General features: G+C 42.3%; 1 protein-coding gene across 3 annotated transcripts; it reads left to right on the top strand.

Annotated features, from left to right (window-relative positions):
- The first annotated feature begins 328 nt into the window (after window positions 1–328).
- On the top strand, window positions 329–21,900 carry CFAP206 (cilia and flagella associated protein 206). 3 transcript variants are annotated; one of them, XM_007670743.4, is made up of 14 exons: window positions 329–424; window positions 2,729–2,902; window positions 3,969–4,077; window positions 4,876–4,959; window positions 6,234–6,324; window positions 8,028–8,216; window positions 9,627–9,785; window positions 10,731–10,939; window positions 11,594–11,713; window positions 13,493–13,691; window positions 16,064–16,204; window positions 17,415–17,608; window positions 19,560–19,703; window positions 21,493–21,900. In XM_007670743.4, exons 3-14 carry the CDS (start codon window positions 3,970–3,972, stop codon window positions 21,718–21,720), a joined length of 1,866 nt encoding a protein of 621 aa, XP_007668933.1. In that variant the 5' UTR covers window positions 329–424; window positions 2,729–2,902; window position 3,969; the 3' UTR covers window positions 21,721–21,900. The 3 variants fall into 3 exon arrangements, with proteins under 3 accessions (XP_007668933.1, XP_007668931.1, XP_001513345.2); XM_007670741.4 differs by having other exon boundaries at window positions 2,729–2,814; XM_001513295.6 differs by lacking the exon at window positions 329–424 and adding an exon at window positions 2,564–2,584 and having other exon boundaries at window positions 2,729–2,814.
- Window positions 21,901–24,489: the final 2,589 nt, after the last annotated feature.

Here is a 24,489-nt window from a genome sequence, read left to right on the forward strand (position 1 = left end):
GAGGAGATAGGGGAAATTTTTTTAAATGATGTTATTTGTTAAGCGCTTGCTATGCGTCAAGCACCGTTCTAAGCACTGGGTAATCAGGCTGTGCCACCTGCGGCTCACAGTTGCGCTTAGAACGGTGCTTGGCACATAGTAAGCGCTTATTATTATTATCCCCATTTTCCAGACGAGGGAGCTGAGGCCCAAGGAAGTGAGGTGACCCGCCCAAGGCCACCCAGCAGACACGTGGCGGAGGCGGGATTAGAACCCACGTCAAGGGGGAAGGCCCCATTGGCCCTCCCCTCTAGTCCCCGACCCCGCCTTGGCCGCGCCCCTGCCGGTGATGCGTCCGATCTCCATGGTAACGCGTCCGGTATCCGTGGCAACGCGTCCGGTCTCCATGGTAACGCGACGGACCCTGCGGATGGCGCCGGAAGAGGTAGCTGGGTTCGGGGGGCTCAGGGACCATTCCGGGTGGGCGAGGGTGTGCCGGCTTCCCCGGGGGTCCCAGGGGATGATTTAGACACGCAGCCCATCCCTCCTTGTGCTAGGGGAAGAGTCCTGCCTGCCCCCCTGCCTGCCCACCTGCCTGCCGGGAGACTTGAGACTGCAGAGGACCGGGCCTGGCAGGGCCGGGAAGTGGCCTTCAACAATAAACAGCCTGGCCTAGTGGGTAGAGCACGAGCCTGGGAGTCAAAAGGTCCTGGGTTCTAATCCTGGAGTCAGGTCCTGGGTTCTGATCCTGGAGTCAGAAGGGCCTGGGTTCCGATCCTAGTGTCAGAAGGTCCTGGGTTCTGTTCCTGGCTCCCCCGCTTATCTGCTGTATGACCTTGGGTTAAATCACTTCTCTGGGCCTCGGTTACCTCATCTGTCAAATGGGGATTAAGACTGGGAGCCCCCACATGGGACAGGGACTGTGTCTAACCCGATTTGCTTGTATCCACCCCAATGCCTAGTTCAGTGTCTGGTACATAGTATACACTTAACAAATACCATGCTTCCTCTTCATCTTATTATCAATAAACCCATAGGGGCTGCCCGCCTGGCCAAAAATCCCATATGAAGGGTCCATCGGGCCCATCTCTTCTAGCAAGAGTACAGGATAAAGCAGGGTCATCAACCCAGGCCCGAGTTGTTTTTTTTCTAAGCAGTATTTGTTAAGCACTTACTGTGTGCCAGGTATTGTACTAAGCACTGGTGTTGACACAAGCTAATGAACTTAGGCACAAGCCCTGTTCCACAAAGGGCTCACAGTTTTAATCCCCATTTTACAGATGAGGTCACTGAGGCACAGAGAGATGTTTTGGTTGCTTGTTTTGTTTATGGTATTTGTTAAACACTTACAATGTGCCAGTCCCTGTTCTAAACACTAGCGTAGATACAGTCATATTTATTGAGTGCTGAGTGCAGAGCACTATACTCAGCACTTGGGAAAGTAAACCATAAAAATAAACAGACACATTGCCTGCCCATAATGAGCTTAGGTAATCAGGTCCCAAATGGAGGTCCCAGTCTTAACCCCCATTTTACAGATGAGGTAACTGAGGCACAGAGAAGTGAAGTGAGTTGTCCAAGGTCACACAGCACACAAGTGGTAGAGCTGGGATTAAAACCCAAATTCTTCTGACTCCTGGGCTTGTAGTTTATCCACTTGGCCACGCTGCTTCTCATCCCTTTGTGTTAAGGTCGGGGCCCACCTGTAAATTTCCTGAATAGGTGGGTGTCCATCCATTCTTCGGTATCATTTGTAATTTAATCCTGAGATTAAATGCATTTTATCGATAGATCACACCAGTTCAGTTTTCACAGTTGAGGTCCAAGGATTGACCTTCCCTCTCTCCAGCCCAGTCTGTGAGGAAGGAGCAGGGATGCTGTTGATGCCTGTTTAATTGTTTTGTTTTAATGTTGGTATTTGTTAAGCGTTTACTATGTGCCGAGCACTGTTCTAAGCGCTGGGGTAGACATAGGGGAATCAGGTTGTCCCACGTGGGGCTCACAGTCTTAATCCCCATTTTACAGATGAGGGAACTGAGGCACAGAGAAGTTAAGTGACTTGCCCACAGTCACACAGCCGACAAGTGGCAGAGCTGGGATTTGAACTCATGAGCCCTGACTCCAAAGCCCATGCTCTTTCCACTGAGCCACGCTGCTTGTTTTGTTGCCTGTCTCCCCCCTTCTATACTGTGAGCCCATTGTTGGGTAGGGATTGTCTCTATTTGTTGCTGAATTGTACTTTCCAAGCTCTTAGTACAATGCTCTGCACACAGTAAGTGCTCAATAAATGCATTCGAATGAATGTACCCCCATTCAACCAACGAGATTATCTTATGGAGAATAGCTCAGATAATCAAAAAATAAAAGGGAGTTGGCTGAGCAAAATTGGGTGCATTTTGTCCTGGAGAGAGGCCAGAAGTGCCTTGGGAGGGAAGTGTAGGCCTCTGGGAGCCTGTGTGATTTTGCTGGCAAGACGGGAGACCAATATCTTTCATCTGAACTTTTGATCATCTGCACTGTCAGTAGAGGGTGTTTCCTCTGCAAACAAAGCTTCCATTGGTTTAAGAGGAGTATACCGCTTAACTTCAGGAGAAATAACCAGTAGGTGGGTTGCATATTCTATATTTTTTTGGCTTCAAGGTTACAGGAAATGTCTTCAATTCTAACAGTGTGTATTCAACTCGGGAATACGTGTGTTTGTCCAGTATGACGATAGACTTTTGATCCTGTCTGTTTACATTTTTACCAGAACACCAACTTCTAACTTGGCTAAAGTGAGGCTTTCTTCCGAGACCTAAAATGGGATGAATGAATAAATGGAGGAATGAATTACAGGTGAGGCAGTGACCCAAAGTTAGCGGAGAAAAAAGGCAGCATTGTGAAGCGGAATCAAAAGGAAGGAACAGACCAGAGAAAGTAAAAGGTAGATAAGCACTCGGGGTAGGGCAACGAAAACGAACACACACATAAACCGAATTCTGACCCTGAAAACTCTTCCCTGAAGGCAGCTAGGCCTTGGGTTGCTCCTCCTGCAGCAGTAAGAAGGAGACAGGACTTTTCCCCCATCCTTCCTTGTTAGCTCCGTGTTGAAGCTAGTGCCAATGCTGCTGCCTTTCAGTTTTTGGGACCTGTGTTCTAGAGGTGTCCAGCATGGCAAGGCCACTCTTCAGGCTGACCGTCTCTTCTGCCCCCCATGTGAAGCCACCAAAATGCAGAAATGGCTATGGGATGCTGAAACACAGACTGTTGGTGGTGGAGAAGATATAGCCTTGGCTGCTTTTCTCACCTCTCCACTTACCTTCCACTACCTGCCGGTCGCTGGGCTTCTTTGGTCTTTCCGCTGTCATGGCCTAGGTCCTACCACCACCCTGACAAAAGTGGGACTCTTGGGGGTTCCATAAGTCATTTTTTGAGTGGCAGAATGGGGACCCTGAAATTTGGATATGTTTGCCCTAAGTACTGAAACGCATGGTTTTATAATGATGTACTAAGGAATTTAAGATTTTCTAAAGAATTAAAAGTTAAATTTATCAAAATTGACAAGCAAAAAACTAAAAAAACTCATCCTCTTCAGAAATCCTGCTTTAATAGAGGAGCTAATAGTGGATTTCATTTCTTTGTCCTCCAAGCTGATTCTCGGCTGCCTTCAAAAAGGTTGTTTGGGCTTTCTGGAAATTCAGTTATTCATATATTTTTGTGTCAATTACTTTTGGTCTTTACCTAATGAGAAAAAAGCAAAAACACATGATCCAAAGGAAGTTGAATGTCATCAGCAGGCATGCAAGCAACAAGAAGAAAATTTAAGTCATTTTTGGCCCAAGTCCCTTTAAATCAACTCTGTTTCAGGGTAAGGCTTATAGCTGGAAATCTAGAGGGATGACTGTCAGTTGTAAGCGTTTTTAAATGTCTTCAAATATTACATGGGGGGAAAATTGGATGAAATAAGAATATGTACAAGTATCAAAAATGCCATTGTTTTATTTGTCCAGAATGTCATACAGCCAGACTGAAAGTGTTATAAAGAATATCATTAGAGAAATAGGAGGGGAATGTGCAGTCCAAGGAGAAACTGTTTCTGAGACCTTGGTGGCTTTTATGGTAAGAGTAAAACATTTTTTTCCCCTATCCTTTCACTCTTTTAATTGTCTCCGTTTTCCCCTTAAACTCGGCGCGAGGGAAGCTTTAGTATTTGGCAGGCGTATTTGTGGGGAAAATCCTGAGACAATCACCTAAAATTCTCAAATGAGACAAATAAGTGTTTGGGAAGTGTTTATTTTTTTGCTCAATAACTTAAAAATTCCATATTTATGAGGAATTACTTTTAAAGTATTTTTGTGGACTTTCAGAATTGTCTAAAAATCATTCCCATCTTAATTCTGTATTTTCTTCATGGAGATTAATTTTCCAATTTTTACTGGATTGATTATGGATGCTATAAGATGAAATATTGTGATTTAAAAAAAAAAAAACTTCTCAGAAATACACATACTTTCAGACACCATGCATTGACTGGTGTATCCTTGGTAATTCTCTTTTTACAGCCAAGACTACAGTGGGTTTAGCCACCACATCACATTATTTTGTTGCTTTTTCCCTCAATTATTCACACGCGAATCTTTGGTATTTGAAAAATTTTGGTGTAAAAAATAAATTGTTTAGGATTGTAAGATGCTGTAATAAAGACCATTTTCTGCACAGGACTATACTGCTCAGTACCTAAAAAGCAGGTAGCCAAAGGGGAAAGGGGCAGAAGCCAGGATCCGGAATAATGCAGCAACTAATTGTCCCTTAGTAATCAAGAGTTGCCTGTAATAGCACAAGGGAAGTGCTGACTTATAGGGAAATGTGTTTAAACAAATTCATCATGGAAATTTGCACTATTTTGTTATTTAATAGGTGAAAGCAGTAGTTTTGGATCCAAGGAACGGGTTTAATGTGGATCGAATCCTTACAAAAAATGATGTACAAAAACTCATTAAGGTAATTAGGAGTTCAATCATGGAATCTAGGAATATATAGTTTTACATAATATAGAGATTTTAGTGATTTATTCTGATGTTGAGAGGGTAATATGCTTTATTAATTGGCCTCTTCATTAGTGTAGTATTAGAGATTTGTCAATTTTATGGCATATATATGAAGAACAATTCAGAGAGAATAAATGGCTGACTAAATTAGGTGTCAGGTTTTCCAACTCTAAACAAAGTTACTGATAGCACAGTTGAAGATGAGTTAGAGTTTATGCCTGAATTTGGAAGGCACATTAAATACAAAAGATAATTTTGTGTCTTTCTCAAGCCATAATCATCTATAATATCACATCTTGGAGGCTTTTCATGCATTTTCTAAGACTCTTAATATGACTTTTTCCTAAATCATAATGTAAAAGAATGCAGTGTACAGATTAGAACAGTGGGCTATAAAATCAAGGGACCTGTTTGTTTTTTTTAATCATCAAAGACTAGGTTGTAAATCTGTGATCTGCCTGCAGTCTTTGGAGACTTTTACCTTTAGGAGGAGGTACCCTTGTTCCTTCTGGGTAGCTTATCCTCATTTCTCACTCCTTTCCTCAGAAAAATGAACCCTATAGGACCCTTGAGTAACGATGCTAGTACATGGTCCTGATGGAAAAAGAGTGGATTTGGGAAAGTAGCTGGACGCTAAGGCCGGGCCAGTTTGAGGTGGAAGCAGACCCAACCCTAGTTTCAGTAGCCTAAGTCTTTGAATAGAGTGGGATCTCACTTGCTCTCCAGAGTCTGTTCATGGGGAATTTTCCCCTGCTGAAGTGGTTCTGTGACTGAAAAGAACACAAACTGTTACCCCCCTAAGGCACTTCCCCTTCTGCCCCCACTAACAATAGGCAGAGAACAGCACCCCAGCTTTTATTTGACTCACCTGTTGACTGCATTGTAACTCCCAGGTGCAAAGAGCAGCTGCCTGGGTTGCCCCTTTAGGTTATTACTGATCACATTCCTCTATCTGCCCCATCCTGATCCCTGCGATTGTTTGGGGGGCAGGGGCACATGAAGGGGCTATTGTGGTGCCATAGGACCCCAAAGTAGAGGTGGCAGGAGCTGAACTGGATTTGTACATACTGGCACATCCTCCCCCCATGGCCCAGTAATGAAAACTGTTGTTAGCACCAGGCAGAATGGGTTGGGGGGGGAGGGGGGGGTGCATCCTTTTATTAGATTCAGTGCAGGTGTTTTCATAATTTAGTTAGAAGATATTCATTTGTGCAATTTTTCTCTTAGCTCTGTGTTGGCAGACTACTGGATAAAAAAAATCCATCCCTGGATACAATTAAGATGCAAGTTTTCTTCGATATGAATTACACAAACCGAGGTACATGCACTTGAATCCTAGAAATAACTTTTCTATTACCTATCACATTTTCGTTGGGCTGTGCAATGCACCTTGGCTAAAGTATCTTAAAAATATTGAAAAAAATCTTAAAGGATATATCTTTAAGGATATGGTGGAATTTTGAGTAATTTCATATTTTTACTGGAAATGTAATTTAAGAGGCATTTTGGAGTATTAATTATCAGTATTGAATATTGTATGGGAGATATTACAATTAAATTACAGTATTAAAATTTAATTATAATTTAATAGAACCTGTAAGCTGACTGGCCTTTGTCTTGGAGCATAGCTACATCATGAAAAAAAAAAGTCATTCCTTTGGAAAGAAGAATGTGGAGTTTCACTTAAGATATGTTACTTGTGGTTTGTTTTATCTCTTCATTCAGTGTTATAAGGAAATACACTTTTAACAATGGAACACTACATAAAATGTATGTTGGATATCAGGGTTGAACAGGGTCCAGGGGCCACGTCAGGTTTAGTTTTCAATCTGTTTCTGGGTGGGGCTCCCCGCAAACCTGTCTCAGGGCTGAAACCAGGATCTAATTATTTCCTAAGATTAATGGCTTGATTTTCCCCCCCACCCCCAAGGGGTGTATTATACTCAAATAAAATTACAGCATATAATGAGGGATAATTGTTCCTATTCTTTCTGTAACATTGTACTTAATAATGATAGTAATAACAGTGATGGTATTTGTTAAGCAATTACTGTGTTCTAACCACTGTATTAAGAGGGGGGGGGGGGGGGGGCGGAGATTAAATGATGACAGTAATAAAGGCTTAAAGGCTTGATTAAAGGCTTACTCTGTACTTACACTGTTCTAAGTATTGTGGTAGATAAAATAACCAATTCATTTCTGGTCAATGGTGACCAGTCTCTGTCACACATGGAGCTCACAGTCCAAGTGGAAAGAAGGAAAGATATTGAATCCTCATTTTACAATCAGTTGTATTTGTTGAGTGATTACTCTGTGCAGAACACTGTACTAAGTGCTTGGGAGAGTACACTACAGCAATATAACAGACACATTCCCTGTCCATAATGACCTTACAGTCCATAGAGATTGGGTTTAAATTTCCAAAAAGTGGAATTTTAATTTGGCTTTAAAATGATTAGTTCTTACAGATCTAGATCTTATTGGTGAGGAAACGAGGCACAGAGAAGTTAAGTGATTTGCCCAAGGTCACACATCAGGCAAGTGGTGGATTCAGGATTAGAACCCAGGTCCTCTGGGCCCCAGGCCCATGCTCTTTTCACTAGACCATGTTGCTTGTTTTCTGAATCTCAGAGAAATTGGACACTGAAATATGATGTTTCTTGAAACAATAATTTCTGTAAAGCAGGATTTATGTTTAATTTGCCTTTTATCTATTCACTGGGAGACGTCAACACTGTTTTGATAGTTCCTACCTGACTGAAATTGCGAAGTCCACTGCATTTCACCAAATTCTATCATTTATGTCACTGGGTCTGTGGGGTTGACTTTGTTTTTACACTGATGTGTCTGTAATTGTTCTGATTGTATTTAAATAAGAATGCCAAAGAAAATATAAAGGACATTTATGTCATAGAAATTTGGTTGGTATGTCTAGTGTTGCAGGGCATTTTAGATGAGAACAGAGTAAGCTTGTTTACTAAATACTGTTTGTATGAAAGATATTTTCTTTTTTTTGTCCAGAGGAATTTCTTGATGAACATCATCGAGTCCTAGAAAGCCGATTAGGCACTGTTAGCAGAGAGATCACAGATAATCGGGCTCGTTCTAGAAATGAGCTAGAGAGTCTCTACCGCAAGATTGTCAGCTATGTGTTATTGCGTTCTGGCCTTGGGTCCCCTACAGATATCAAAGTTGTCAGAGAAGCAACAGGTCAGTATTCGAAAGCTTTCCCATTCTTTGGAAGAAGTTGTAATGTTGTGTTCACAAAATGTTGTCACTCGACAGCTCTGGAAATTACACACTGTGGTTACTTACAAATCAGCTGAAGCCCAGACAAGGAAATAGAAGCTCATTTCAGGCCATTCTTTCCATGTATGTCTCCAAAAAGCTATTCATCTAAAAAACCCGATATGCTGATTTTTCTCAGAACTAGAGGAGAAAAGCTGACTAGGAGAATTGGAAGAAAGGATAACAGCAAGTAGGTTAATTTAGCAAGGCCACAGCAACAATTTGTTAGAGCAAGCAGTCTTTGAGTTGAATACGAGAACAGGTTCTGTCTCTGCCCCGGAGGAAAGATTGAGTGGAAAGGGGTAGTAGGGGTAAAGAGCCTCACTCCCAACATATGCCTCCCTTATGTTGCACCTTGGTTGAAATTAAAAATGCTACAAATTTCGAATTTTTATAGGCTCAACCTATTTCTACTTAGAATCTGGATGAGACTTAGACTCATTTAGACTTAGACCCTAACTCACGCTCTTCGTTCCTCCTTCTCATTTCTGTTGCCTCTGACCCTTCCTCATGCTTGGAACTTCCTCCTCATTCACATCCTCCAGGCCACACTCTCCCCCCGCTTCAAAGCTCTTTTGAAATGCCACCTCCTTCAGGAAGACCTCCCTAATTAATTTGTTTCCCGACTAGGTCCTATTTGCCCAACTATCACCTCAGCATTTTGGAACTACCTTTGCCCAGAAGCACTTACAACTTTCCACAGAACTACTGTCCACATGGTGACTGACATATATACTACCTTCTAACCTCTCACTAATCCACATTTAAATTCTTGTATTCTCCTAGTCCTCCTGTTTGCAATTTAGTGTTTGTCTCTCTTGCTAGATTGAAAGCTCTTTGGGGGCTTCGAGGAGAAGGCCTTTCTTATTATTTTACCAAGTGCTTAGTAGTGTGTTTTGCCAACAGGCTTTCAGCAAATATTGGCTGATTGATTAATTATAGTATATTGCACTTTGGTAATGGGGTTTTTGATGATTAAAAATAGTCAAAATAACAGTATTTATTAAGTACTTTGTAAATACCACAGTTTCCCTCCAATATTCTGTCAGTACTCCACCCAAGTTTGCCCCCCTTCTCAAGTTGAAAAGTTGGAACTTCTCATTCAACCACAGTTGATCAATTTGATTCTGCAAGAAATGATTTGTTCTAAATTCATATGTGATTCTAGAGAATTAACATCTAATATTCTATTGTTGTTAGTAAGTGTTCTTACTGTTCAAATGTGTATCTTTGCCCTTTTCTGCTGAAAGAAGAAAAAAAGCCCTCGTCTGGCCCTTACTCTCTGGTAGTTGGGCTGTGTCATTTTCCCCATATGATTTTGGTCTCTTGCAGCTGCTCTGCAGAGTGTTTTTCCTCAGACTGAACTTGGAACCTTCCTTTCCCTCAATAAGAAAGACAAGGAGCGCCAGCTGAAAGAATTCACCATGATTGTTACGGGAATTAGGTTATTTAACCGAAGCTGTGAAAAGGGAGGAGAAGGCATTGACGATTGTAGGTACAATTTTGGATTAATTGCATAAGGGTCAAGTAACAGTAGCCCTGCCTGTAAATGCATTTTGAAGGTTGAGTAGTGACATTTAAATTAAAATCCCTTCTGTATAAGGGGTCAAAAGTATGATTACTAGTTGCATCTTTTGTCAGGATCTGAGAGTGATTAGTAAATGTTTGTCCACCAGCTGCCTCACAAGGTGCTGTGGGGAAGGGTGTCAGACTGGTTGGTGTTCAAGAGATGGTGTGACTTGGAGGGGAGCCTTGTAAACAATTATCCCGTACTAATCCCCTCCCCTCCCCCCTCATCCTGTTCTTCCCCCTCACCCCCCATCCCTTGCCTGTAATCCTATCTGGGCATCCTTGTAGCTGTCCAAGGGACTCAGACTACCATCTGCACTTTAGAAGGTATACTATTTTTTAGTAACCCAGTGCCAGCAAGCATCCAGAGACCTGCCTGCGGTTTCTTCCTGGGCTTACGAAGAGAGCCCGAGGATGACAGGAGAGGCAGCTGCAAAGCCGAGGGAGGGGATGGCTTCTTTGATGATGACCTGCTCTGCTTATGTCCGAGTTCTCTGCCAGAGTTGGGCTGGGAGTTTCTGAGAACTACAGGTGAAAGCAGAGGCTGGTGGAGGCAGCACCGCACAAGGCCTAGATAGAAAGTGAGAGTGTTGGAGCTCGGCCACTAGACCATCCAGGTGGCCACCATTAGAGATGAATCGACTCTCTTAGGGAAGAGACGAGAGGAAGATTACAGCCCCTAGGGAGAAACTAAAACAGGGCCAGGCAGTGCAGAGAGCAACCGCTGCCGTGCATTTAGGGACAATTTTTACCTGCACAGAATGTGGGAGGAGCCCTCAGGCATGCTCTAGGCAGCCACATTCATAAATACTGTTGAAATCATTCTTTCAGCGAATTGATGTGTCTCCATGTAAAATTTTGAAACAGTGCCAGCTATTCTAAATGAAGCTATTCCACTGACCACCCAGCATCTTGACTCAGAACTTCAGGCATCTCAGAACCAGGCATATTGCTACACAGCTATCCTTGAGGCGGCAGCAGAGAACCCACTCCGAATTGTGGAGCTTGAGCCATTAAAGATCAAAGAAGCACTGTTCAACATGAGACAGTATGAGGTTTTCCTTCATATCATCCTGGTGAGCAAGTATCTCGAAGCCTGACTTCTTCAAAACAAATTAATGTAATGGGCTCCGTGAGCTCAGGCAAATGGAAGGACCAAGCCATTAATTTTTTAAGAGAACCACAGTAGTCATACACATTAGCATGGGCCCAGGCGTGCTTAAGCAGTGCAAGAATTAAGCAAGTTACAACTACAAAGAAAACTCCTAGGAAAATATCCACTCAGGCCTGGAACAGAACTTTTTCAGATTGATGCTTCCCACCTCCTACGCATCACCCACGTGACTGGTGTGGGAAGAACTGGCAGTTTTCTTGGCCGGCTGATGATTTAGAACTCCCTTGAAGGCTAGGCTACCCGATTAAGGGTGGGTGAAGCTAATTGGTATTCCCGGCCAATTAAAAGTGTAGGAGAAATTTATATTACTAAAAGCGTGCCTAGAGGCCTAGGCAGTTTAAAATCAATTGATTAACCAAAAGCCAAGAGGAATTAATCCAAAGTGTGGCTTAATAAGGATGGATGTTTGGAAACTGTGATGTAAGTGGATAATCCTCAGGATAACCCAGAGACGCAGAAGCTCGTGAGTCTGATTTTCTCCCACCTTAGTGTTTCATGTCAATCTCCATCCCGTCCTGCATGTGATTCATTAACATACATTATAATGTTCACCCAGGCAGATGTGATTACCTGTGCCCAAGAGGTGGAAATGATGGAAAAGCAATTAGCAGCCCAAATCGAATATTTAAAAACTGTTGTTCAAGCAAAGACAGCTGTACCAACATCACAGGTTTATGTAAGTATCTAAAGATGATATTATTAGCCTTTTAGTTAGGTGAATATGCCTTCTTCTGAACAACAACAACAACAGCAAAAAAAAAATAGATTATTCAATCAATCATATTTACTGAGCACATACTGTTTACAGGGCACTTTACTAAGCCCTGGGGAGAGTAAAATGTAACAGAGTTGGGAGACAGATTCCCTTCCCATCCTGAGCTTACAGTCTAGAAGGGGAGATAGACATTAATATAAATAAATAAGTGTTATGGATGCATGTGGGAATGCCTATATCTTAGTCATCAAATCTATGAATTGTGTTTTCTTTATGCACCTAGTACCGTGTTCTGAAAACACTAAACACTCGGTAAATGTGATTGATTTGAAACTAGTGCAAGATTTTAACATAATTGGAGGAAAATATGAAGTCATAGAAGGTGCTTTGCAGATTGAGTCCTTGATCAATTATGATTTGTTATATCTGATATTTGCTCACTCTCAAGGCAACACTTCCCTGTTCCGAATATAAAGGGATTAATTTGGCACAAGAGTTATGGGGCATAAACTATGCTGTAGATCCCCTGGCCTTAATGAAATACACTGTTCTGGACAAGTAAATATATGAAGAACCAGTTTTCCAAACTAATTGGTTCTAAGGCTTGTTGAAATAATTGAAAATTTGTATAACCAAACAGATGCAGATTTTCTAAGCACTAACCCTTCCCATCTTGTTTGGTTACTCTAAGGAGTTTTAGTTCCTAATACTGTTTGGTTCTGATAACTACCAATAAGGGAAGAGTTGCTTTCTCTTGTGGGCAAATATATGTTGTCCCAGCAATAAATTATTGTCATCAGCAGACTACCTCAGGAGCAGTGGTTTTGTTTTGGAAAACTAGTAGAAACCTGTGACACACTCATAATGTTTGAAGGAATACTTGCTCACTCCCCGACTCTCCTCACCCTCCTGTCTCGGCCTGTCTGTCACTGTCTCTCGCCAGGACTTTGCCAATTTCCCTCCATCTGCCTCTGCCTTTCTACCTTCCCCTTGTTTCGTCAGTTACTGTAAGTGGTAAAGAAAATGCCAGGGCACCGTATTTGAGAAAAGCTATTCTGGAATAGAGGTGGAGTTGTTGCAGGGGGGAGGGGAGGGAGAAGAATAAGTAATGTTGTATCATCCCTACCATTTGCTTAGCCTCATAGGCCCTACCTCTGCTGCCATCACTGTGATCTCACTTCTTCCAGGGATTCAGGAGTAACTTCCTGATGTGGATGCAACCAGAGCTGGAATGGTGGAGGGAGCAGCACAGAGCCAGAATTGGGGGATTATGAAACAGTATTTGTCTTTTTCTCTGACCAGACATCTGGAAATTTCTCCCTGGAAAGTTCAAAAATCAGTTCACACCTCTAACCAAAAAAATTTGTGAAGAAAAATGAAAATGCATCTTATTTAAAGAACCTCATTTCTGAAGACATTCTCATGAATATTGCTTTCTTGTATGAACTCTTGTACTTTTTTATCTGTATATAGATGAGGTCTCTTTGAAAATCTGAGGCATTAAAGTAAAATGCACAGAATGAAGGTACAATATAAAATCAGGCTGCTTTTTCATACTCTGAGGTCAATATCTTTCCTTACCCACAAGTCACCTACTTCAACATGTAAGCATAAGCAGAGTTTGCCCCTCTTTGTATAATAGTCCATTGTATTTTATTAATTTTGCCAATTTGACTTTTAATCTTATTGCTTAGATAATAGAATATTGGGTTTTTAACATCTTCCTTTTCCCTCCCCCAGCCTATCTTTATATCACTTTCTAGTTTATGGACCAGCTTTCAAGATGAGATTGTGTTGCTTAGTGTCCTCAGCAATTTGACTACTCACCTGAAACCATTCCTGGAAGCACATGCTCAACTCTTTCCTGAGGAGATGATACAAGGTCTCCTTGAGGGAATCATTGTGAAAACTGATGTGGAAAGATTAAGAGAAAGCCTTGGTATGAAAATTTGTTGGCCATTTTCTCATTCTCCTTTGAAATTCTTTCCCAATTTAAAATTTCTAGCCTCATCTTTCCTGTCTTCTATCCTTTCTTTACACTATGCCTAAGTGGGCTCTAATCTTTCTTTTTTAAGGAGTGTTCCTTGCCAGAGGCCTGGGTAGGATTAATGAGATAATGAACTGCTATTGAAACAAGTTAGTTTGCCTGTAAATTAAGTACTTTCAGAGGCCCATTAAAGTAACTCTTTGGGTTTATTTATTCCAGGCCAGTCATTCTCTTCTGAGCCTTGAGAAGCTACTTGTTTGGCTGTGCTGTATAAAGAACTCAAAGACTTTGATCAGAATTAACAAAGGGGAGAAATATCATCATCAAAGGAGTATTAAATTAATACGGTTTGGGGAAGAGGGGAAGTTTAATTCACTTTCAAACTACTTAGTAACCTTTCTGGATTATTTTTGGATACACCCTGTCTTTATGGGCCATTTAGGATCATTTTTCAAATTACTGCTCCAGTGAGTTAACTGGCACCTTAGTGGCCTAAAGGACTCAGCACATTTTTGAATGTGTCAAACTTAGCTTAAGCCCTTAGGAAAAACTGACATAGTTTTTGCAAAGTGTCTCAAAGTCATTGAGCAGAGAAAGCTATGCTCACAAGAAACAGTATTTTTTGACATCATGATTAAAACAAATCTGAAAATGAATGTTAACATCCAATTTATTTTATGTGACTTCCCAGTAGTCTTTTTTTAAGAAATGGTATTTAAGCACTTACTATGTGTCAAACACTGTTCCCAGCGCTAGGGTAGGTACAAGTTAATCAGGTCCATCATGATTCTGTCCCAAAAAGGAGCTCACAGTCTAAATAGGAACAAGAACAGGTGTTTAATCCCCATTTTACAGTTGGGGAAACTGAAGCACAGAGAGGTGTAAGTGATTTGACCAAGGTCACACAAGCAAGCAATTGGAGGAACTGGAATTAGAACCCATGCTCTTCCCACTAGGACATGCTGATTCTCATTTTTTTTTCCTTATTTTCAATTTTCCCCAATACTCCTGACTAGATTTACATCCTATGTAGGTGGCTGTGCAGTCATCAACTTAATAATTTAATAATTTCCATTAGGTATCTCTTGGCCCCTGCTGTCACTATACAAAAGGAATTCACTCCTTTCCACTCAGTTTCCTACAGGTTTACTGCTCTCAGAGTCAAAGCTGAGATGCTTCTGGAACCGTCCTCCTGGGCCTAGAGAATTAAGTGGGAGGCCCTGCTCTGTTTCTGACAGGGACATGGAGGCAAAGTCCACCTCTACAGAATACTCAGGTCTCCTGTAATGCTGAGGTTATGTTCTGGACAAACCCTGGGTTAAGGAAAGTTCACAATACAGAACGTCTGCCCTGTCCAGCACTGCAGATGTGCACTTTACTGTTTCTGCCACCACCACATCGTGTTTTCTTTCCAGACAGACCCGTGTTGTCAGAACCATGTTCTTTAATTCCCGACAGCTACACCGCATAGTGAAAATACACATTGTCAGAACTGAGGAGGCTTCTCTTCTAGTCATTCTGTGAACCCCATCTAAGCCTGCGGGGCCATCCTGGAGTCTGGAGCTGCAGGGGGTCTTCTTGTTTTGAACCCACATCACTTGTTAGTGGTCACATGTTAGACACAGCTACCCAAACTACATATTTCTCTGAAGATACAGTCTGCATGGGCAAACCTAATACAAAACACCAATTTAGCATTAGTAGATGAGACCAATATTTTTGCCGTTGCCTCTGCTAGTCCCACCTCCAAACTCACTCCAAGACACCCTCTCCCCCCTCCCTCCCGACGCTAGCATTTCCACCTGATGGAGAAGCTCCCCTTGAGGAGTCCCCTCACCCCTCTTCCAAATTCTCCAATCACCCCACTCTGCTGCTGCTGTACCCTGAGTCCCACCGTAGATAAGGGGGAGGGGTAAGAAGAGTTAAACTGCTACCACCTTGGGAGCAACTGCCAGCTGGGTCAGAAGAGGCCCAGAGAAGGACATGATAAGTTTCCTCTTTGCATGAGCACAAGCTCTCCATGCTGAATTGTGGCGAAAAGAACTAGCATCAAATTCCCTAATGTTTGCAGGCTAAATGTACCCAATTAAGACCCAGAGAGAAACTGTAAAATTATTCAGTCCTCTATTTGGTTTGCTTCAAGCAAAGTGCCCTGACCCTGTTTGATTTCTGAAGTCCTATGAAATCTTTCAAGCTGAAAAATGATAAATGACTGGCAGAAAAGTTACCCTTTATAATGACTTCCAATGAACTGGTCTCTTAAGAAATAGTGTCTTGTCACTGGGGAAACATATTCTTTTATTTTTTCCTGCCTCTCCTTTTAGAAACCAAAGTAAATGTGTCTGATTTCAAGCATCTAGACTGGCTTTTTCCAGAAACTACGGCAAATTTTGATCGATTACTGATACAGTACCGTGGGTTTTGCGCTTATACATTTGCTACAAAGTTTGGTCTCCTTCTCCCAGGTAAGCACTCTACAAAAAGGATTGGTTCCATTTTCTCTGTAGAAGTTAGTTTGTGTAAAATCTAAGATGTTTTGGTTAAATGATCATTTATAGAAATAATCAGCAGGTGCCAGAAGTAACAATAATATTTATTTACAAATATTTTCTGAAAATCTTGCTTAAAAGACAACTCACTTTAAAAGACTGGCACTGTAGAGGACAGTTTAAAAATGTTATTCAGTTTTGAATAACATTGGTTCTTAGAAGAAGACTAATACATTTAAAAACACAAGAGATGGGATTGACAGAAGTGTAGCCTATAGAGCATGCATATGGCAGAATTTTTAATGCAAAATTTGCCAATAAATTTCACGAATCCAGAGTGGGTGAGGTGTAGAGTAATAATCCAGAGGGACCAAATTCAGTAGGGATCGCGGAGGGGTGGCAATTGTTCGCGTTCCTACGTTGGGAGCTTTTAGACTCTAGGCATAGAGAGCCAAAGTGAGCAGGGGTGAAAGTAAGTCAGAACAGTCTGGAATGGAATATCAGGAAAAGAATATGAGCCAGATCACCCATTCCACTTGGAATTATTTCCTGGACTGTAAACTCCTTGAAGGCAGGGATCGTGACTACCAACTCTATTGTATTTTACTCTCCCAAGTGTTTAGTATAGTGCCCTGCACACAGTAATCACTCAAATAAATACTATTGAGTGGGTTTGGTTTTGTTTTTTTTTTTTAGTTCATCGGAACACCCTGACCAGAAACTCCATAGTAACACTGGGGCTGGGCCACCCATCCCTGGCACCTTGAGATCCTAGGAACAGATTTAGTTCTGAGGCGGCGGCATGGGGCCAGGCTTACAAGATGCCAAACGGCCAGTTGGCCACCTACAGCACTGTCTGCTCCCATAGTGAGCCAGAGTGGGAGCCTCCAACCGCTTCTGCCTCCGACCCAGCCTGAGGACCAGGCTACAGTGTGGGCTGGGTCTCCTCACTCCAGTTCTGAATACCTAGCCGCCTCCCCACCCACCCCAGAACACAGTGCCCAGGTTTATCAGGATAGCCCGGCATATAACGGAGGCCTGCTCCTACCCCACTGCCCATCCGAGTCATGTTGTAGTCACATCTTGAGGAAGGGACCCCATATTCTGCTAAAGTGAGATCTATCTGTGCCTCTTTTGAATGTTTTACACTGGATGACTTCTCTTCTTGGCTCTCTTCACTTGGCAGGAAATCCCGCTATTGGGATTTTGAAATACAAAGAAAAATATTACACTTTCAGTTCCAAGAAATCTGCAACCGCCTTCGCCCAAAATCCAGATCACTTCATAGAGTTAATTGGAGAAAGGGCAAAAGAATGTGCAGAACTAATTCAGCTTCTCGAGCTTCATCAGCAGTTTGAATCCCTAATTCCTTATTCAAAGGTAGGTGGGGCTAAGACTCTATGACATAAAGAAGAATAATTATTGGAATAAGCAGTGCTGAAAGTGGAAAAATTCCAGCCTGAATATTGGTGGTCTATGCTGCTGCTGCTGCTCTGCCCTAGCCTGTTCCCCTGCCATCTCCATCCTGCTGACTTGTGGTAGGGAGGGGAGTTGGCAGTGCCTCGAGTGAGTAGACTCTGGGGTAGTGGGGGTGGTGAGTGGGGGTGGGTTAGGGAAAGCTAGCCAGTCACTGAAGAGGATACCAGGCATGCAGAGCCTCAGGGCAGACTGCAGTGGAAGAGGCTGGAGCTGCTGACAACCAAAGAGACAACAAACAGGGACTGGGAAAGGGCCGAGGCATCGCCCCGCCTCCCTCCCTTCCAGGCCTGTCCCCACATGGTCAGGGATGCTGCCCTCGTAGTCTCCGCCAACCCAGGACAGCCGTTGGGACTTCTTAAACCGGCACCAAGTTCAGGCTGGTTCTGCCTTACTTCCAGCACTTATAAAAGCACTTATTTTGATCGGCCACATTTAAACCTCGTTGTGAAAATTCATAATTTTTTTCTTATACGGCATTTATTGCTCTCTTGTCAGAGGATCTCATGAAAAATAGGTTGTTTGCAAATATAAAAATGAGTCTCTTAGTTTCTTTGTGATTCCCTAAGTTGAACTGTGGCCACAGCCATGATATAGGCCCTGCAGTCACTCTTGGGCCACTGGTATCACAGCTGCAGTTTAGACCCCTCCAGTTGACTGTAGACCTCCAGGATGTCGCTGCCTTCTGTGAAGATGGAAAAGTAGACCCAGTGATGTGGGTCAGGGCAGTCGTCTTTAGAGATAAAAGGCCACTCCAGACTCAGAAACTACCCATGACCTTAAAGGGCTCTCTCCTTTCTCCAGTGTGGTCAGAGGTTGGTGTATCAGCAGAATCGCTTGACGTTACATCATCCAAGGCTGCCTACTCCTATTCCAAATGTTCCCAAAGAATCCATCATCAATTCTAAGAATGTGTTGGATGGAGAGCTTGTTCCAAAAGGAAGCCACTTGGATAAGGACCTCCTCCTATCGGTGCAGACTTGTACCAGTGACAGGGTTATAAACCCTACCAAACTACATACAGAAATGTATTTTTATTCTAATCAAACAACATTTTCAAACAGCCTCAGTATGTGGTCTTTCAACACACTTATTATTTATATAGTTCCAATCCCATTTTATTCAGAGCCAAATATTTATTTAAAGGAAGACAGAGAATTAGAACAACTGCCTTATATTTTAGGATGTAAAGCCAAGGATAATGAGAAAGCATTTAGCTCAGGAGAGTGAAGGAAACTAAGTACACTTCAGCTGTTGCTATTATACATTGCAAATTCAGTTTTGGCAACTGTAGATTAGAACTGCCTGCTTGATTTGCCAAGTTTTATTTTACAGCTTTCTGGTGACCTCAATTTTGACTCTTCCTGGAAATGAGGATTTGTTTTAAAATATAAATATGGGCATACAGTAATAGTTTATTCAAGATATAATTGTTGTTAAAGTTTGCTTATGTATGCACTTTAATATACAGAAGAATTTTAAGCACTTTAAAAAAGAGCTTTTGGAAACCTGTGCTCAAGAGGCATAATTTCTGTGTAACCACTGCTGAAGAGATGACAACTTCTTTGTTTATAATTGAGGATAATCATCTCCTTTTCCAGTCTTAATTCCAGCTTTGATTGACGGAAAATGCCACCAAGATTCAACTCCTATCTCACAGTCTCAAACGTGAGCACAAAGTGACAATGTCCATTAAAGTTAGAGGGGCTAGCTCACAACCGTTATTTCTCTTTTCTCTGTTAGGGGTTTTCAAATATTCCATTTTCATATTTTTTAATTTCACCATTCCTCTCGCTGAACTAAGTAATCCTGTTTGATCTGTAATGTTTCTTCTGCTTTAAACTCACTTCTTCAGGTCAAAAGTCTGGACAAGCGCTTTGTGAAACCATTCACCAGGTGTGACAGCAGTTCTCAGACGGACACCCACATAATGCAGCCAACTATTGTGAAGTCTTATGAGTGGAATGAATGGGAGCTGCGAAGAAAAGCAATAAAACTGGTTTGTAGCAATATAAAGTGCAAGATTCCATCTCTCGTGTCATTGGAGGTGTGGGGAGGGATCAGAAGGAGGGATTATTTCCTTGAATTGAAGTAAGTTAGCTTCTCTGTTTGACTGTTCCTGGCCATTTCAAATTGTATTACAAAAGGACCTTATGTAGCATGTGACCTTTGGCCACACCTTTAAACTAGAAAATTGCCTCCTAACCTTATGCCGAAACAGAAATGAAGCCAAGTAGATTTCCATTGGCATGAGGTTGTGCACATTCAGAATTGTAATAAAATTTGTATTTGTTAAGCATTTACTATGCGCCTTAGCACTTTACTAAGTGCTAGGGTAGGTAAAAGATAATCAGGTTGGTCATAGTTCCTATCCCACTTAAGCCTCACAGTCTAAGTGGGAATGAGAAAAAGACAATCAAAGTGATTGGCTCTCAAGAACGGTTTGTAGGTAATATACATTTACAACCTATGATTGTCTTGTAAATTATATATATTTTTAGGGCTTTCCTAATTTCTCTTCTTTGCTGTACAAGAGAACCCTGCATTCTTTGCGAATATGCAATGGCAGATGCCATTGTCATGAAATTATCATGAAAACAAATGGCACAAAATTCTTATAACCGCCTCCCTCTGTCTTCATCCTTGCCATCTCAGTTACTTAGCACTTGAGCTGCAGTTGCTGGTTTATGTTGTTAAGTTTCTGTCATTTGTACTTTCCCTATGTTCCCCTTTAGATGCTTAGCTCCGCAAGGACAGAGAATAGTACTATGAACAGAGAAAGTACTAAATCAATTTTTTTGACTACTGACTGGCCACTGATAGCTCAGCTGCTGGCCCAAAACACTGGTGACTTCTTCAAAGGGTTCTAAAAGAATAAGCTTGTAAATTCAGGGTAACTTTGCTTTTCGATTTATCCAGCAATATCTGTTACTGGAGGTTCTCTTCCAAGAGAGTTTTGACAAATAATTTTAATGACCCCTTCTTCCCCGTTACCGCCCCCTCTCCCCAAAAAAAGGAGGGGGGACCTTCAATTGGGGCAGTTAATTCAAACACTGTCATTTAGCTCAAACATCAGGTTATGGAGTTTATTGGATAGAAGAGTTCTTTAGCACTGTACAGTATTGGGCCTTTTGTGTAAGATCTCACAGCTTTTTGTAATCTTTAGGGTGAGTCCTTCAGAATTGCTTGGGAATCTAAATGAAATCAAATGTAACCAATTTAGAATAGGAAAAGGACAAACACATCCCAACTTATGAATAAAAGAATCACAGAATCAGATGGATATTAACTAGTTCCCCATGATCACCCTTCTCTTCCCCATAGCAAAACAAAAGATCAGAGTGTGACAAATCCCAGTAGGTTCTCTGAGAGTATTTAATTGAGTGGGTAAATGCTGGAAGTGTAAGTCTCATCTCTCTGCCATCTGGAGGTGGTCTGAGGAGGGACAGTAGAAACATGAGAGAGTTTTGCTGTTAGCCCTGCCTCTACCCACTCCTCCTTAGGGCACCCGGAGAGGGAGATGTTGGAGGGCCTGTGGACACTGTGTCCAGGGCTAGAATCCTCACAGCAGTGCCGAACCAGAAGGGATCCTGAGTCCATTTGCAGCAAAGGACCTGGGTGGCGGAGGGGGCTTTCCTCCCCGCTGTCATTCAGGAAGGGAAGGGGAAATGTGCCTTGAGGAGCTGCCCCAGTAGCTAGAACCCGGTATTGCCTCTGACGCATTTTTGTTTGGGGGGTAATTTTGCTCAAAATGATACTTCCCTGATTTGTTCTCTCTTGTTATTTAGGCTAATTTGCGCCAGAAACTTACTCACTCAGTACAGACTAATCTCAGTCACATGAGGAGAGACAACAGCTCACAGGTTTACCCACTGAAGGATGTCGGCTCCCAGACCAAGCGCGAAAACTGCAGCAGAGTACCAAAGCCCCAGATTTATCTAGCTGGGCTCCGAGGAGGGATGCCTACCACCCACATGATAAAAGTGAACTTAACCAGAGCTGTTGATGAAACTTAATTGGTGAACACATTTTGAAAATAGATACCGTACACTGGTTTGTACCAGAAATTGCCATAATTTAGCATGAGGGAAAAGAAGGTCATTTCCTACATTTAGAACCAAGCTAAGTAATAAGCCAGAATGATTTTTGAATATTACACTTGCTATTAAACTGGAAAGAAGTATTCCTTGTTCAAACATGTTTAGATTTTTTTCTGTGTAAAAGGCTACCTTAGGGTTTGGGATTCTGGGAAATTGAGAGGATTTAGATACTTAGTCAATCTAAAATTATCATTAATTATTAATACCATTGTATTTGTTACTCTAAGTGTCCAGCACTGTTCTAACACACGGGGGTAGATCCAAGTTAATCAGATTGGACACAGTCCCTGTTCCAAATGGGGCTCACAGTCAAAATGAAGGGATTTTAATAGGAAATGGTTGAATTTTGATGAATTAATTGGTCATTTATTGAGTACTTACTGCATTAAGCACTTGGGAGAGTTCAGTAGAGTTAGAAGACACTATTCCTGCTCTCAAGGAGCTTATGAGCTAGTGTGGTAGACAGGTGGATATGAGGATGAATAAGTGCTTAGATAAAGTAGAGTATGTAATTTGGTGTATTCAGAAGTTCCACCCGTGGGTTGTGAGTGCCTAAGTACAGAGGTGGTGCCAAAGTGCTGGGGTGGCTATGACCTGCTGGGAAGAAGAAAAACTAATCCAGGAATGCCACCTGGAGGAGCTGGGACTTTAGAAAGTCTTCAAAGGTGGTGAGAGTAGAGAACTGGTGGATTTGAAGTGGGTGAGGGTGGGAGGTTGAGTGAGAACATAATACAGTGCCCTGTACACAGTAAGCGCTCAATAAATACGATTGACTGAAATGAATAAACTAAGGCACGGTGAGTAGTAGGTTAGCTTGAGACAGAGTAAGAGCTGAGGTGTAGTGGGAGAAGGGAGTGGACAAGGAAGAAGGAAAGTGCTGATTGCCTTAAAGTCCTGAGTGCCTTAAAGCCAAAGGTCAGAGGTTTCTGCTTGATGTGGAGAAAAATGGGTGATTACTGAAGGTTTCTGAGTGGAAAGATGTGCGCAGATTGACATTTTAGCAATATGATCCAGGCAGTAGGGTGAAATGTGGATTGGAGAGGAGGGGAAGCAGTTAGAGGGAAGGAGACAAATGTGGATGCTGATAAAGTAGTCTAGTTGAGAATCTGATTGAATTTTGAAAGCTGATTGTACAGTTTGGTTTATTCCATGCTCACAATAACATGCTTGGCTGGGCTGTGCTTAAACATTTGATGGATGGGCACACCTCCCCAGTGCTGAGGGAGGTGGGGTGCGCTGACCTCAGTGGGCATCTGTGCCGTACTGCCACTGCCCCTTCCACAGAATCAGCAACCTCTATCCGTGTCACCACTTGCCAAAATCAGTGAAGGCTTCCAGGGAAGGTAAGTGATGATGATGATGATGGAAGGTAAGTGATGATGATGATGATAAGACTCAACACTAAACACTGCCCCAAATGCTTGAACAGATTAAAAAAAAAATCAGATTGACCAGAGTCCCTGTTTGTGTGGGGCTCACAAGCTAAAGACGTAGAGACAGCCGGTGTCTTAGCTCCATTTTCAGTGTATTTATTGAGGCCCTGAGGGGTTAAATGACTTGCCCAAAGTCACACAGTAGACAAGTGGCAGAGTCAGGAATGAAACCCAGATCATTCTGTCTCCCAGGTTCCTGTTCTATCCACTAGGCCATGCTGCTTCTCAATTTAATAATAATAATATTAATGTTGGTGTTCGTTAAACGCTCACTATGTGCCAAGCACTGTTCTACGTACTGTAACTTAAGACTACAAGGCTTAGGCTATAAACCCCTATTAGGGACAGAAGTATGTCATATCTGATTAACTTATATCTACTCCAGAGCTTGAAAAAGTGATCGGCACATAGTAAGTGTTTAACCAGTATAATAATGATATCAATAATAATTAAAAAATTCTCAGGAGGGTGTAGGTAGGGACTTAAGAAAAAAGTGAGAGTCAACAGGAGCAACTGCTCAGATGGAGGGAGATGGGGGAGTACCTGAAAGATTTTGAAATGGGGAAGAGATGTTTCTAAAGCAGTAATGAGATTTCGCAATAACTGGAAAGGGGAGGCAAGTTCACAAGTAATTAAGGTCCGGGATTGGAGGAGATTTGTTTGAAGGAATGGTTGTGTATTGTGGAAAAAGCATAATTTAAAAAATAGTGTCATTGTCAAGGCAGATTTTGTACTTAATGGCTATGGCTGTTTTCTACAGTATTCTTAAAGTCTGTATATTAAAAGCAGGGATGGCTCTTTTTTGACTGCAGGGGCAAACGGGGGCAGGGTCTATCAGGGGACAAGAGTAGAGGCATAGTCATCCCTGAGGCCAGAGATGGACGCACACAGTCACAATAAGGGAGGAGGACACTGAGATCCATACAAGGTAAGAAAGGTAGATGCATTCACACAACCCCATTGGAGGGAGGGGAAAAGCAGACAGACTCAGAGAAGACAAAATGGAAACAGCCAGGGCTTGGCTGGGTTGGGTCGGTAGTGTCCTAGCTCGAGGTTCTGGTCAGGTGGGAATGAGAGCACGTTCCTGCTGAGGCTAGACTGGACAGGGTCCAGAGAGTTCAGGACTCCAGGCCAGGAGTGGGAGAAAACCTCCACCCCAAGCCTTGTTGTGGCTCCAGTTGGCAACTAGCTCCCTTCTTACTGAGAGGAGCAGGACGGGGTGAGCAGCTCAATGTTCTATGGGGAAAAGAAT

This window comes from Ornithorhynchus anatinus, chromosome 19 (assembly GCF_004115215.2).
Source record: "Ornithorhynchus anatinus isolate Pmale09 chromosome 19, mOrnAna1.pri.v4, whole genome shotgun sequence".
Classification (NCBI taxonomy): Eukaryota; Metazoa; Chordata; class Mammalia; order Monotremata; family Ornithorhynchidae; genus Ornithorhynchus; species Ornithorhynchus anatinus.